Source organism: Ipomoea nil, unplaced genomic scaffold (genome assembly GCF_001879475.1).
Source record: "Ipomoea nil cultivar Tokyo-kokei standard unplaced genomic scaffold, Asagao_1.1 scaffold0444, whole genome shotgun sequence".
Lineage (NCBI taxonomy): Eukaryota > Viridiplantae > Streptophyta > Magnoliopsida > Solanales > Convolvulaceae > Ipomoea > Ipomoea nil.
In genome coordinates, this window is record NW_017616872.1 from 526,877 (window position 1) to 541,809 (window position 14,933).

Consider the following 14,933-nt stretch of genomic DNA (forward strand, 5'->3'; position numbering starts at 1 on the left):
GCACCCACACTCCCGCTGGTGAGACTCAATCCCTAGTCATTTTTCCAAAGTTTCACCTCTATGACCAGTTGAGCTACCTATGGTAATACAATTCATATTCGTACTACGATTGTACATTAAAATATGGTAATACAATTCCTAATATAATATATTCATTCCTACTTTCTTATTCCTAATACAATTCTAGATTAAAATTACTAATCTTAATAATAATAATCTATACTGTAAATAAAAGTAAAATCATCATCTTCAACTTTTCCGTTCAAACTAATATGAATATTAATTAATTGGTAAAAAAAATTAATAAATCTTAATTGGTAAAAAAATTTTATATGAAAATTAATTAATATCTAATGAATTATTACCACAAATTAAAGTCAATATATACTTAAAAATGAAAAATGATTACCCAATTCTAAGAATAATTAAACCATTATAATTGTGAGAATAACGGAAACAAATTCTGCGTAATAAATTAAAAAATTCATTGAAAATTCTGTGTAATTTTATAAGAAAATAATAATTTATTAATTATTATTCACAAATAATAATAATTTGAATATTGATTTTACACCAATAGTAATAATAATTTGATGATGGATTGTATCCTTTGTTGTTGAGTATTGTCTCATGCCTTTGTTGTGATCTCTTGATTGATCCTTATGATGTGATCTTGTGCAAGTCGTTGTACCCTTTGTTGATACTCGATTGGGTTATTGATGAGCCTCAATCTTCTTGATGATGATGATGACTGTGTGTGATTATGATTGAGATTGGTGGTAATATTATTGAGCTTTGCTCACGAGATCAGTGGTAATATTGTGACTTTACAGTACCCTCGTGTACTTTGGATCGGTGGTAATACGGTTCTGATTGGTGGTAAAGATTGGTGGGGGACGACGGTCCCAGGCGGAATAAGGTTGGACTCAGAAGTACAGGGTGGCACTAGGAGGTAAATGTTGGAACTGGTATAAGGTTGGGGGTAACCATAAGGTTGGAACTATGGAACTTGAAACATGAATGTGTCATTATGTGACTTGTTGTACTTCCTTGCTTATGCATGTCTTAATGTACTCTACCTTGTGAATGGTAGGTTGCATCCTGAGTTGTGTTGTCTATGATGTTTGTGGTCTTGTTGTTGTTGTGAGGTTGATGATCCTCGTTCTTATTGAGAGTGTGATGAGTCTTTGATGTTGACTTCCTTCCTTGGTTTTAAAATGATATATACTGTATTCCTCAGTTCCAAATGGCTTTGATTATATCTATCTATATTATGCTATTTAACGCGTATTGATGGGTTACCAGCATTATTCGCTGACCGGGTGTTATCCCTATGTTTTACAGGTCTTGAGTAGATGACGAGCGCGCCAGTCGATGTGATAGCTAGTGTAGTTCCCTCCATTTTAGTTGCTTTGTTTTGGGCCTGTGAGCCTTAGTTAGACGTGGCCTGTGTGCCTTAGACTTATAATGTTTTGATGGTTTGTTGTAGACTTAGCCTGTGCACCCATGGTTTATGGGTGTGGCATAACGCCTTCCGGTTTTTAATTAGCTTCCGTTTTTTATTGTTTTGATGTTTAGTCTTTATCTTTGAATTTAAGTTTTAAAAATGTTGGTAAAATCGGGGGGTGTTACAATTAGAATCCCATTGAGCCTCATTTTACTATTTTTTTTAATACAAAGAAGATGATGATTGCTTGATGAGGTGCAGTATTGTTTACATTTGGTATTACTTATTTGTCACTAACATTTTTTCTTTTTTTTTGTGTAACTTTATTTAGTTATTTGACTTTTCCTGTTGTTGGTTTTAGGATTTTTGGGCCCAGGAAGGTCCAACACAACCATGGTTGGTGGATTCACCTTTCACACAAAGCTAAATGATTTGCAAAAGAGATGACTATAACTCTTGGTATATTTCTGATGTCTCTCTGGGAATTCTCGACCATGAGGAACCTGCCTTTACATTCTAAAGGGGCCTCTTTTTATAGTGGGTTACCCCTTGTTTATCTTAACCGCATTAAAGCGCCATAATATAGCTTATTTAAGCCTAAGGGACGTTGGGCTGCCGTTATTGGGCCTCCCAACGGCTTATTTGACCAAGCTTTAAAGGAATCCTCTTAAATACCAGCGGTTATTTTCGCCAAGCCGACCTTCCTGCTTGTGCCGACTCCGTGCTCACGCCGACCGCCCACTCGCGTTAGCCCTTGGGCTTGTATATATTGACTCATGGGCTTCCCGCGGTTGGGCCCAACTTTCGCCCCTTCTTATCCTCTTTCTTCTTTGGGCCCTAGGCCCATTCGATCCGTACCCCATCACCTGCCTTTTAAAACTTTCTGGGTGGAGAGGGTGACTGAATGTCCTATTGGAACTTTAATTTGGAGCGAAACAAGTAATGTGATGCAAAGGATAGTGGATCTGTTAATCTATGTTGAGAAGTTGGATTGAAATTATTAATAAAATATTTTCAATTAAACATTGTTCCTATGATTGATAGTTGACATTTTACAGGCATTTGTCATTGATCATTTCAATATTTTTGTTATGTTTTATATTTATAATTTTAAAGTTGTGTGTTTTGTTTAAATTGTAAGATTGCATGGTTTTACATTACTTTGAAAAAAAAACTTTGAATATGTATTTGTTTTATTTGTTTATTCACACTCGTTCATATGTGAAATTATAGTTTAAAAATGAATATTACAAAAAATAATTATTAATTGAGAATAAAAATGACACGGGATTTAGGTCAATTGAAATAGAAAATGAATATTAATAATTGACTGAAAATTAATAATGATTCCAAACTGACTCAAATGCAAAAATATAAAAATAAAAATAAAAAAATGGTCAAACCTCTCAAACAATAGTATATGTAAATTGGTAAGGTATTTTGTTATTAATTATTTACTAGAAATATTTAAAAAAGAATTTGTTATTAATAATTAAGTGATTGACTAATTGATATGTATTTAAAAAGAATAATTGATTAAGAATAAAAATTGCACGAAAATTAGGTCAATTGAAAGATGAAGTGAATATTAATAATTGAGTGAAATTAAAAATGATTCAAAATTAACCAAAATAAAAAAAGTAAATGACAGACCGTCTAAACAATAATATATGTAAATTGATAAAGAAATCTATTATTAATATTTGACTGAAAATATTAAAAAAAATAATATGTTATTAATAATTAACTTTTTGATATATATATATATATATATATATATATATATATATATATATATACATACATATATATATATATATATATATATATATATATATATATATATATATATATATTGCAAAAAATAATTGACTGAGAATATAAATGACATGGAAATTAGGCCAATTGAAAAAAGAAATAAATATTAATAATTGTCTGAAAATTAAAAAAGATCTCCATATTAACTATTTCGAAAAGAAAATGGATTAACTATAGTATAGGTAAATTGAAAAAAAAGTATATGTTATTAATAATTGACTGGAAATATTTAAAATATATATTTTATTAATAATTAACTAATTAATATGTATTAAAAAAGAATAATTGACTAATAATAAAAATGGCACGGAAATTAGGCCAATTTGAAAAGGAAATGAATATTAATACTTGATTAAAAAATAAAAATGATCACAAACTGATTCAAATGAAAAAGAAAATGGCCAGACCGCCGAAACAATAGTATAGATAAATTGGAAAATGAATCTGTTATTAATAATTGACTGGAAATATTAAAAAAAATGATCTACTATTAATAATTAATTTATTGATATGTAGTAACAAAATAATAATTGATTGGGATAAAAAATGACACAAAAATTATGTCAATTGAAAAATGAAATGAATATTAATAATTGGCTGGAAATTAAAAATGATCCCCAATTAACTATTTGGAACAGGAAACTGATTAACTATAATACATGTATTATATCGGATACATATGGATCTGAACTCATTGATTTCCAGAGGAAACAATCATGCAATGGGCAAACTATTTTGAGAATACTTCACACAGAGAAGATTGTTACTATGTTATTGCATGACTATGTTAATTATATGTTAATTAAAAAAAGACGTGAATATTAATAATTGACTAAAAATTAAAAATGATCTCGATTAACTATTTCGAAAAGGAAACAGATTAACAATAGTATAGGTAAATTGGAAAAATAATCTATTATTAATAATTGACTGGAAATATTAAAAAATCTGTTATTAATAATTAACAAATTGATATGTATTAAAAAACTAGTATTTTATATGCGCGATGCGCAAAAAATATATGCCCAATATTAAAATTAAATATTAAAATCTTAGTTATATTAATTTTTTAAAAATAATAGTGTGTGTGGATGTATGTATATATATATATATATATACTAGTTTTTTACGCGCATTGCGCGATTGGGATAATGCCCAATGTTTTTTTTTTTTTGTAAATAAGTACTTTAAAGTATGTTAAGGCAAGATTATATTGAAATTGTTCATGCATAGATAATTGAAGGTTGAATTTGCGTATTTAAATAGGTAATTCTTCTCCCAAAGGTTGAGTCCCCTACCCCAAGGCCCCCCACACTCTGACCCGACAGAGCATTGTAGGAAGTTGTAAATCTGCACGGTGACTCAGTGGTTCAGCAGACAGGACCAAATGCCGGTGCGAACAAGGAATCTGCCCACTTTGGACATAATTCCCGCACTGCCGCCGCCGAGGTTCAAACCTTGGTCTCTTCTCCCAAATACTGCCCACTAAACCATTGAGCTAAGCCCGTGCGATTTAAATAGGTAATTCTAAGTTTACAAATGGGAAAAATCAACGATTTGGTCCCTCAATTGTTAGCGAAATATCAATGTAGTCCCTTAATCGCGAAATCATCGATTTAGTCCCTGGAAATAACTGTTTTTAGTTGATTTGGCCCCTCCGACCGTTCCCCGTTGAAAATCCGGTGAAGGCTCCAATTTGGCATGGGTAATTTAGTCTTTTCACACCATCTTCTTCATCCTCCCTGATTAAGTTTCACCGAAAAACGTTTGTCGGCCGGAAAATTGAGCCATGTCCATCTATCACGAAATATACCGCTGAGCTGATTTGCACTGGGTACGGTGGTCCGTCGGATCTGCTGGTGCACTGCCTGCCCGACCGGAATTGCTTCTTTACTTTCATTACACTCAGACCCCATAAATCTCCTCAGAAGTTGTGCAATTTCTCTTCTTCTCACTATACCATCATTATCACACCCCTTCTTCACCTTCCACCCAATCTTCCAATCCTCCACAATCTGCTTGCAGTTTGTGAACTGATCAAGAGCTATCGGAAAAGCAAGAAAAGGAACACCGGCGAACGCCCCTTCTTTGGTAGAGTTCCACCCACAATGCGACCAAAAGCCGCCAACAGAACGGTGGCGCAACACCCTCAGCTGATCACACCACGGCACTATTAACCCTTGCTCGCCACCACCGCCTCTCTCCCTCAGCCGCTCCGTGTTTTCACGTGCCACCCAGAAGAAACAAACTCCACTTTCACAGACGCCGGCGACGATCTCTTCCAACTGCCCAGCCGAAAGTGAGAGAAAGCTTCCCTGAGAAATATACAACACAGAATTCGCGGGTTGAGCATCAAGCCAGGTGAGGTAATCTGGGCAGCTAATTTCATCGCCATCGCCTTGGATAGGGAAGTAATAAGGTATTGCAGTGCCGATGGAATAGATAGGGGTTTTGAGTTTAGGTCTGAGAGCTTCAATAATGGAGGCAGATTCCAGCTCCGCCACGGAAGTGAACACAAGGTATTGCCCGCCGAGCGTGATAGATGGACTTGGCTCCAATTTCCAGCCGACGAACTTTTTCCGATGAAGCTTAGTCAAGGAGGATGAAGAAGATGGTGTGAAAAGACTAAATTACCCATGCCAAATCGGAGCCTTCGCCGGATTTTCAACGGGGAACGGTCGGAGGGGCCAAATCAACTAAAAACAGTTATTTCCTGGGACTAAATTGATGATTTCGTGATTAAAGGACTACATTGATATTTCGCTAACAATTGAGGGACCAAATCGTTGATTTTCCCTTTACAAATGCAAGATAATATAGTCAAGATTGATTATAATTGTCAATAAAATAATTGTATAGGTATGGTTGAAACCAAATACGGGACACAAGGGAGAACAAATAAAAATTAGGGCATAAAATATTAAATATATACTAATATTGTTTGAGGAGATTTCGACATTAGGATTTGTGGTTAAGTTCTATTAAGACTTTAATATTAGAATTAGATTAATGGTGTAATAATAATTCTATATTAGACGTTAATGTGGGGAGCCCTTAGGGTTGGGGTTCAGCCTTTTGGAATAATATTAGACGTTAATATTATAATTAGACTAACGGTGAATTAACGGTATTTAACGGAAAAGTTAAATGGATAATCATATAATTAAGGATAAATTAGAAAAATTTAAAAAAAAAAATTAAAACCTGAACAATTTGAACCATTCATTTGATTTAATAATTTGGCAGTCATTTTTTCTACCCAATGTTAATAATTAAATAATTCGTTGGTCAAATCCGCTAATATAATCCGCGCGCTAACTGCTGATTGTCAAACAAGGACATTGCAAGGTAGTTCTCACTTCAATTTGTTGTGTGATTTGAATACTCTCTTTGTCACAAAATCTCTCAAGTAGTTAATATGGTTGACTTTATTAATTATATATTTTTTTAATTTTTTCATGGTATTAATAAAATACTTGGTAAATAAATATATAGCATTATTTTGTATTATAACTTTGATATTTAATTAGAAAAATAGTGCACAAAAAAGATAATAGACAATGTAGTGAATATAATCAATTGATGAATTTGAATGTAAAAATTTTTACATTTGAGAAAAATAAAGACAATATAACTAATGAAAATATTTCTCTTAATTAATTTATTGATAATGAATAATTTTTTTTCACTGAATTAAGACATAGTAAGGACAATGTAGCGCATATAATCAATTAATAAATTTGAATATAAAGAATTTTTATATTGTAGAAAAATAAAGACAATATAATGAATATTTTTTTTCACTGAATTAAGACATTGTAAGGACAATGTAGCGAATATAATCAATTAATAAATTTGAATATAAAGAATTTTTATATTGTAGAAAAATAAAGACAATATAACTAATACAATTATTTCTCTTATTTAATTTATTGATAATGAATAATTTTTTTTTGAATAAAGGCATTGTGGACACATAATTCTAAATTAAATAAATGCATATCTATGATTTTTTGTTGTAGCTACTAAATTATTATTTATATAATTTAATAAGAGTAAAATAGAGTACTAATTATGCCAACTTTGATTGGGATAAGGTTCGAACCTAAGACCTTTTTTTTTTATTGAAATCAATGAGTAAGTTAACGGTGAACTAACGGCAATTCTTAAAATTTTAACGGAATTAGTAACGTTGTGTGGGTATTTTAGGAAATTTTAGTGAAAAATTTAAATCTTATTAATCTTTTAATCAATCTGAGCCATTCATTTGATTAAAATCTGTGACCGCCATTTTTTCTACCCATTATAGGCCTAACTCTCTTGGGCTCTTATTAGTATAGTAGATAGTATATATATATATATATATATATATATATAATTGTATAATTCATATTAATATTATTGAGGTAAGAATTATAGAAATGATAATTTACTAAATATAACTATGGTAACATTTTAATTAAAACCTAAATGAATTCAAACTTACCATTGAAGGATGTAAGAAAAAATATTGTGTATGCATGTATATGGTAATAATAATGTGGAAAGATAACAGAAGTTATAACGGCAGGGATATTTTTGTCTAAAAAATTATGTAGTACAGCTTTTATAGCACAAGGTACAAAAAAAATTAACGGAAAACATGGACATAAACCAGGGGTATAACCTGGATTGAAGCTTATTATGATTTTAGATAATTGACTATGATTAAAAATGACACATAAATTAGGCTAATTGAAAAAGGAAATTAATATTACTATTTGACTCAAAATTCTAAATGATCCCCGATAAACTATTTCAAAAAGAAAACGGATTAACTATAATATATGTATTATATGGGATACATATGAATCCGAGCTCATTGATTTCCCAGAGAAAATAGTAATGCAATGAGCAATGGTCAATTGTATGTGGCTTTTTCCTAATCACCAATTCTGATGGCCTGAAGGTGTTAGCTCTAGACGATGATTGACAAGATTCTGTTGCTACTACCAATGTTGTCTGCAAAGAGGTTTTCAATAATGTGTAGTTCCAGCTAGTGATATTATGTTTTCTTTTTATGCGAGGATGACAAAATTGGTATATATCTACACATAAATTATATATTCCATACAAATAAATTAGGATAGCAAATGATTTATATAACTGAATGGCTAGACAACAAGCAAATTTGTCACTTAATACAAATCATAAACACTGATATATAAAATCTCTAAATTTTCAGCACCGGATGCGTACATCTACACATTGGCTATTAATTGGACAATTATTTACTCGAACTCAAGCAATGATAACATTAGAAAATACAGTCGATACAACTCAATTCTTCAATTGCACTATATACTATTCGATGTTATAATTTATATAATTGTATATTTATCTAAATATTTTTAAAATATTATAACAAAATCCATTCCATGCATTGCACGGGTGAAAATACTAGTTTTATATACATATATATATATATATATATATATATATATATATATATATATATATATATATATATATATATATGTGTGTGTGTGTGTGTGTGTGTGTGTGTGTGTGTGTGTGTGTGTGTGTGTGTGTGTGTGTGTGTGTGTGTGTGTGTGTGTGTGTGTGTGTGGTTTCCCGTGCGGTTGGACGCACATTAAGCATTAAACGGATGCACTTTAAGTACACAACACACGTACATTAAGCACACAAACAAACCACCTTAAGAACACTAATCTCACGCATATTAAGCACAAAACTCACGCACCTTAAGCACAAAACTCATGCACCTTAAGTTTCAAGAACTACTCACATTAAGAACACAAATCTCACGCATATTAATTACAAAACTCACGCACCTTAAGCACAAAACTCATGCACCTTAAGTTTCAAGAAATACTCACATTAAGAACACAAATCTCACGCACATTAAGCACAAAACTCACGCACCTTAAGCATAAAACTCACGCACCTTAAACACAAAACTCATGCACCATAAGTTTCAACACTACTCACATTAAGTACACACCCACGCACCTTAAGCACAAGACTCACGCACCTTAAGTACAAAACTCACGCACATCAATCACCACACAATCGCACGGGAGACACTCAAGCGCACAAGAACTTAATTCTATATGTGTGTGTGTGTAATTTATTTATTTATATAGAGGAAAAAATGCAATTTTAGTTCATCAATTGTTCATTATTTGTGATTTTAGTCCTTAATTAATTTTTTACCATTGCATTATCCACCCTGACTCTTTAAAAGTTGCATTTTTTAACTCCTAGAGTAACAAAACTATTAAAGTCTATTAAAATTTCTCTTTTTGTTTTGTTTTTTTTTTTTTTGAAAAAAGAATCAAAATTTCATTAATTATATTGAAATTAGTATTAAGGAAGACAGGGGAACCATCAGTCCACAACGATCTTCTCACCCTAGCTCCTACGTCCCTTGCTAGGAGACAGACGGGGCAGTTTCTCATTCTATGAATGAACTCAACTACTTAACCACTAATTTCACGAATAAGCTGGTTACAAAAGTATTGTAAGACGGGACCAAAATAGGGTCGATCCAAACTTGTTCATATAACTATTCCCATATGGGGAGGTGGTGGTAGGGGTAAATTCACCACGAATTTTCCTAAAACCACTACGTACTGAGTAGTTACCACGAGGTCACCCTGCCAAAACCAATAATCCTTAAAATCTGGGTAATGGGAGTTTTGCAAATTAATATGGCGTCTCTTTCTTCAAATATGTTCCAAATAAAGTCATGATTCCACCTATGAGTTGATTGATCAATTAAATTTGCAACACAAATTAAAGATCCATTAGACTTAGTACCGGGACGGTTTGAATTTTGGGATTAGACTCATCGGGTAGCTAAGGGTGTTTCTATCTGGTGGTTGCACCATTACCTATACGTCTCCTACAACCACTACTAATTAATAAGATTCTGAGCAGGCAGAATACTTCTCCATACATAACTCGTATTGGGTCCCGTCTTGGCCTCCAAGAAGGAGGTTTTAGGATAATAACGAGCCTAGAAGACCTTGCAACTAAAGATTGAGGGTTTGTCAAGAAATGCCAACCTTGCTTCCCTAGTAGGACCAGATTAAATAAAAATTTTACTTAGTACATGAATATTTTAAAATTTTAATTATCTTTGTTCATTATAACATTGTCAGTTTTGGTATTTCATATGCAAAATATAGATTTGACAACATTCTTTCCTAAATTTTCCATTTTCAATTGTGGCATATCGTATCTATTTTCCATACATCTGGCAAAAAAAAATATTTTATCTGCAATACTTACTATTCACTAGTCAAACCAACTCTTTGTTCTTTGTTTATTTTCTTTATTATTTTTTACTTATTTTTAAATTTATTTTTTGTGTTTAATAGTACTTTTAGTATAATTTTTAAAAATATAAATTTTGTAATACATGAAAAATTGAATTAAAAATAACTTCAGTCAAGCCTCGTTAACCAAATCAGACATATAAAATACGACGGATGAAGTATATCAAAAGGAAAGAGATATCTAAACTAATATGGTTGGCGTGATGGTTCAGCACCTCGTCCCTTAAGCATAAGGTTGGAGATTCAACCCCCACCCATGTGAATGAAGCAACCCATTTAACCAGTTTTCTATCACTGAATGGAATTAATCTTTTGACTATCGGCCGGAGGGTACTTTTGGACAGCAACAAAAAAAAAAAGGAAGGACATACCCAACAACAAGCACTTATCTCAAGGGCTCAACTGCTCAAGGCAATGTCGCCTCCCAGCCGGATTACTCCTGCTTCATCCTCCCACAAAAAAATTGTGCAGGAAAAGCCTCCATTTTGGACAAAGCATTTCTACTCTTCCTTAATTATCGCTACCAGGTCGTCCATGCAGTGCGAAAAATTCTAGGTTTCTACTGTTATTGAAAATGCCATTTGGCCTTTTTGCCGCAATCCAGCTGGAAAGCTTTTAAATTCAACGAATTGAGTTGATGGAAACCTGAAGATGATTTTCAAATTGACATGTCTCAGTCTCGAGATATTAAGCTACACTAGATCGAGATGGACTAATACTTAGATCGAGATGGAAATATGAATTGAGAGTACATGTATGTAGAACTACTTACTATAGTTTTAAACACATTTTACAATGGGAAGAGCACCGTACCTACTATTTCGAATTGGCACGTCTCAGTCAAATGGCACACTACTATTTTGTGAATAAAATCATACGTAGTTATATTATTTATACAAATATCATCTTTTTTGTTATTTATTGAGTTAATTCCAGTAGAGATCTTTTATCTTTAGTGGTAATTTTAAATTTAGTTTGATTATTCATTTAACATCCTTGACTATTATTTTTTGGACACTTTTAGTTATTCTCATGACTTTTCATATTTTTAGTAAGGACATTTTAGTCTTTTCATATTTTTCTTTTGTTATTTTTTCGGTTTAATTGGTTTAGGATTTTAAGTAACCCCTGAATTTTAGTAATCATATTTTTCAACTGGTTTTTAGTAAAGTCCTAAACCAACTAAACCGGTTGAAACTGGAAAAATAACAAAAGAAAATATGAAGATACAAAAATGTTTTTACTAAAAATAGGAAAAATCATGAGAAAGACTAAAAATGTCTAAAAAATAATAGTCAGGGATATTAAATAGCAAAAACGATACTCTAAGACTAAATTTAAAATTGTCGCCAAAGATAAAGAACCTCTTATAACTCTTATTTATTTATAATATAAGAAACTAAGAATGGTGTTTTTCGGTATTGTAGAAATTTTCTTAATTTTAAATATTATCATTAGCTATTGTAATATTTTTTGCTTACTAGGCTTATTGGGAAAATTTTTAGCTTGTATACTTGTCAAAATTATATTTAAATTTTAAAATTTTGTCAATTTAATACCAAATATTGCATTTTGTGACATTATATATATAATTATATAATTATATTAGTTGGCACTAAAAATAATTGGAATAAGGGCCAAATAGACTATTCAACTACACACAATAATTCAATTAGGTCACTGAACCTAAAAAGCTAACAATTGGGTCCCTAAACTAACCAATTTCAAACAATTCTTTCAATTTGAAGGTTTCTAACAGATCAACAGGTCATCCTTCTAAATAAATTATTTTTAAAAAATAAATTTTTAAAATTAATTATTTAAATTAAAAAAAAAAAAAAGGACCGGCCAGAGACAACCGTCTCCGGCCGGTTTCTTCGTCTCCACTGCCGGAGACAAAGAAACTCTTCGTCTCCGGCCATGGAGACGAAGAGACTGGCCAGAGATGGTTGTCTCAGGCCGGAGTCTGTTTTTTTTTTTTTTTTTTAAATTTAAAAATAATTATTTTTTAAAATTTATTTTTTAAAAAATAATTAATTTGAGAGGATGACCTGTTGGAAACTTTGAAATTGGAAGAATTGTTTGAAATTGGTTAGTTTAGGGACATAATTGTTAATTTTTTCGATTTAGTGGCCTAATTATATTATCGTGTGTAGTTCGATGGCATATTTGAACCTTATTCCAAAATAATTTAACTAACCTGATTTAGGTATTAGTTGGTTTTATAGTGTTCAAAATTGATTTTACATATATGTGTGTGTAGAATAATTTTGAGAGCTTAATTTCAAATATTTAATTGTATAAAGCTAAAAATTTTGGTACATTATGTTTTTTTTTTTAACAATAATTTTATAGTTATAAATTTTTATACAATTTGTGTGTCAACTTGGCAAAGTCATATTATAATGAATTTTTCATGATTTGAATTTTATTATTGGATATAATTTTTTTCGTATTAAATTGAAAAACTTTAAAAGTTTGACTATAATTGTCATAAAATATACAGAGTACATGTTTAGTATTAAATTGTCGAAATTTAAAATTTTTAGTATAATTATTACAAGACATAAAGATTTGAATTTATTCACCAACAAGCCTTGTTTAATATTATATATAGCTTAATATTATAAATTTTAGGAAGTTTAGGTATCACCGCCTCTCGATCAATTGGTCAATAATACAGTACTATATAATTAATACTAATAAGTGTCCCGTGCGATGCACGAACTATTATTAATTTAACAAGTAAGTAAATTATATTGTTGGTCCTATGATTATAGGGGGTGTGTTAATTTCGCTCAATGACTTTTAAAACTAACAATTTAGTCCTTTAATTAGGCTTTTTTTTTAGCAAATTTAGTCCTTTTGGCCAAATTACCGGTGGAAATTGGCCGGAAAAACTTATACATTTTTAAATTTTTTATTCAAGATGGCAAAATAGTCTTTTTACGTAAGTTGTTTCTTCTTCTTCTTCGTGTTCATGAGTTACGGCTAACAGCTGTCTCTACTTCCAAGAAAGAACAACTCCAAGAATCGAAACCCCAGGTTCAGAAGCAATGTATGAATTTTATCTTAGCTTTTTCTTCATGTCTACTACGCATTTCTTGATTCATCTTCCACAGATCGCATAGTATAAAGCTCTATAAGAGATCTAAACTCCCAGAAATATTCTTCTTCCTATTCTAGCCACAACCATCCTCCCAATTCCAGTCACGACCAAAACATAATTGTAGTATTGGTTATGGTCCTGTGGATGATGGTTTATTTATAGTGTTGAAGTAGTTGTAGATGTTCGTGTAAATATTGATTATGAATTTTAAATCTATCTCCAATCAATTAATGTTAGAAACATAACATAATTATTGCAATGTTAATTCTTAATTATGGATCAACAATTATTACTCAAATTAATTTTGTGAATTAATCTCCTATCCACTAAAATCTTTTTGCTTATTATTCACTTTGATTTTCGTTTCATCTTTATTTAATTATTTGATGATTATGATTAGAAGAAAAATTTTCCTAATCATTTTGCTTTAATATATATATATATATATATATATATATATATATATATATATATATATATATATATATATATATAAAAGTGCGTTTGCACATATTTAATTCGCGTTCGCTCACACTTAATTTAATTTAGACCATTAAAAAATATTAAATGGATGCACACGATTTGTTCTCACGTTTTTCACCTAAGCAAGTGTTCTCATTGGAACCCTCTATATATATATATATATATATATATATACAGAAAATTGTCTATGTGTGTTTGGTTCATTTTCCGGAAAATGAGTAAAATTATATAATTAAAGACTTTAATTATTTTATTTAAAATATAAAAATCAAAATAAAATTGCTGGTAACAAACCAAAACAAAATCACAGCAAAATCTCTGGGCTTTCAAATTGGAATTAATCCATGCTCAACCACACTCAAATCAAAAAGCATACGACCCAGAAGCAATATAAGAAATAATCCAACCAGAAACAACAGAAACCACCGACCACAAAACCAGCAACCGTACGACGACCCAGAAACGGAAGAAACCATCGACCCGCCGGCAGAAACAGAAGTCACAGGCGAGCCGAGACGACCGCCATCACTGGTTTCTTTGTCTGCCTCCTTAGTTTGCCGGAAATCCGCCAGCTCCGCACCAACGTCCGGAACTAGAGAGGGTAAGGGAGTAGTCACAACGACGAGACATCTCCCGCCGTCGAGATCATCGTCAAAGGCGCCGGCGACAGAACTAGAGAGAGGGCAAGGAGAAAGAGTGAGAATCGTCGGCGACATCGTTTGCTGCATTTTGA

At 31.4% G+C, this 14,933-nt stretch overlaps 1 protein-coding gene across 1 annotated transcript; it reads right to left on the reverse strand.

Annotated features, from left to right (window-relative positions):
- Positions 1-4,998: 4,998 nt before the first annotated feature.
- LOC109172890 (UDP-glycosyltransferase 87A2-like) lies at positions 4,999-14,916 on the reverse strand. The gene is made up of 2 exons (XM_019322134.1): positions 14,674-14,916; positions 4,999-5,853 (listed from the first exon to the last, which is right to left on the reverse strand). The coding sequence occupies exons 1-2, from the start codon at positions 14,914-14,916 to the stop codon at positions 4,999-5,001; spliced, it is 1,098 nt and encodes a 365-aa protein (XP_019177679.1).
- Positions 14,917-14,933: the final 17 nt, after the last annotated feature.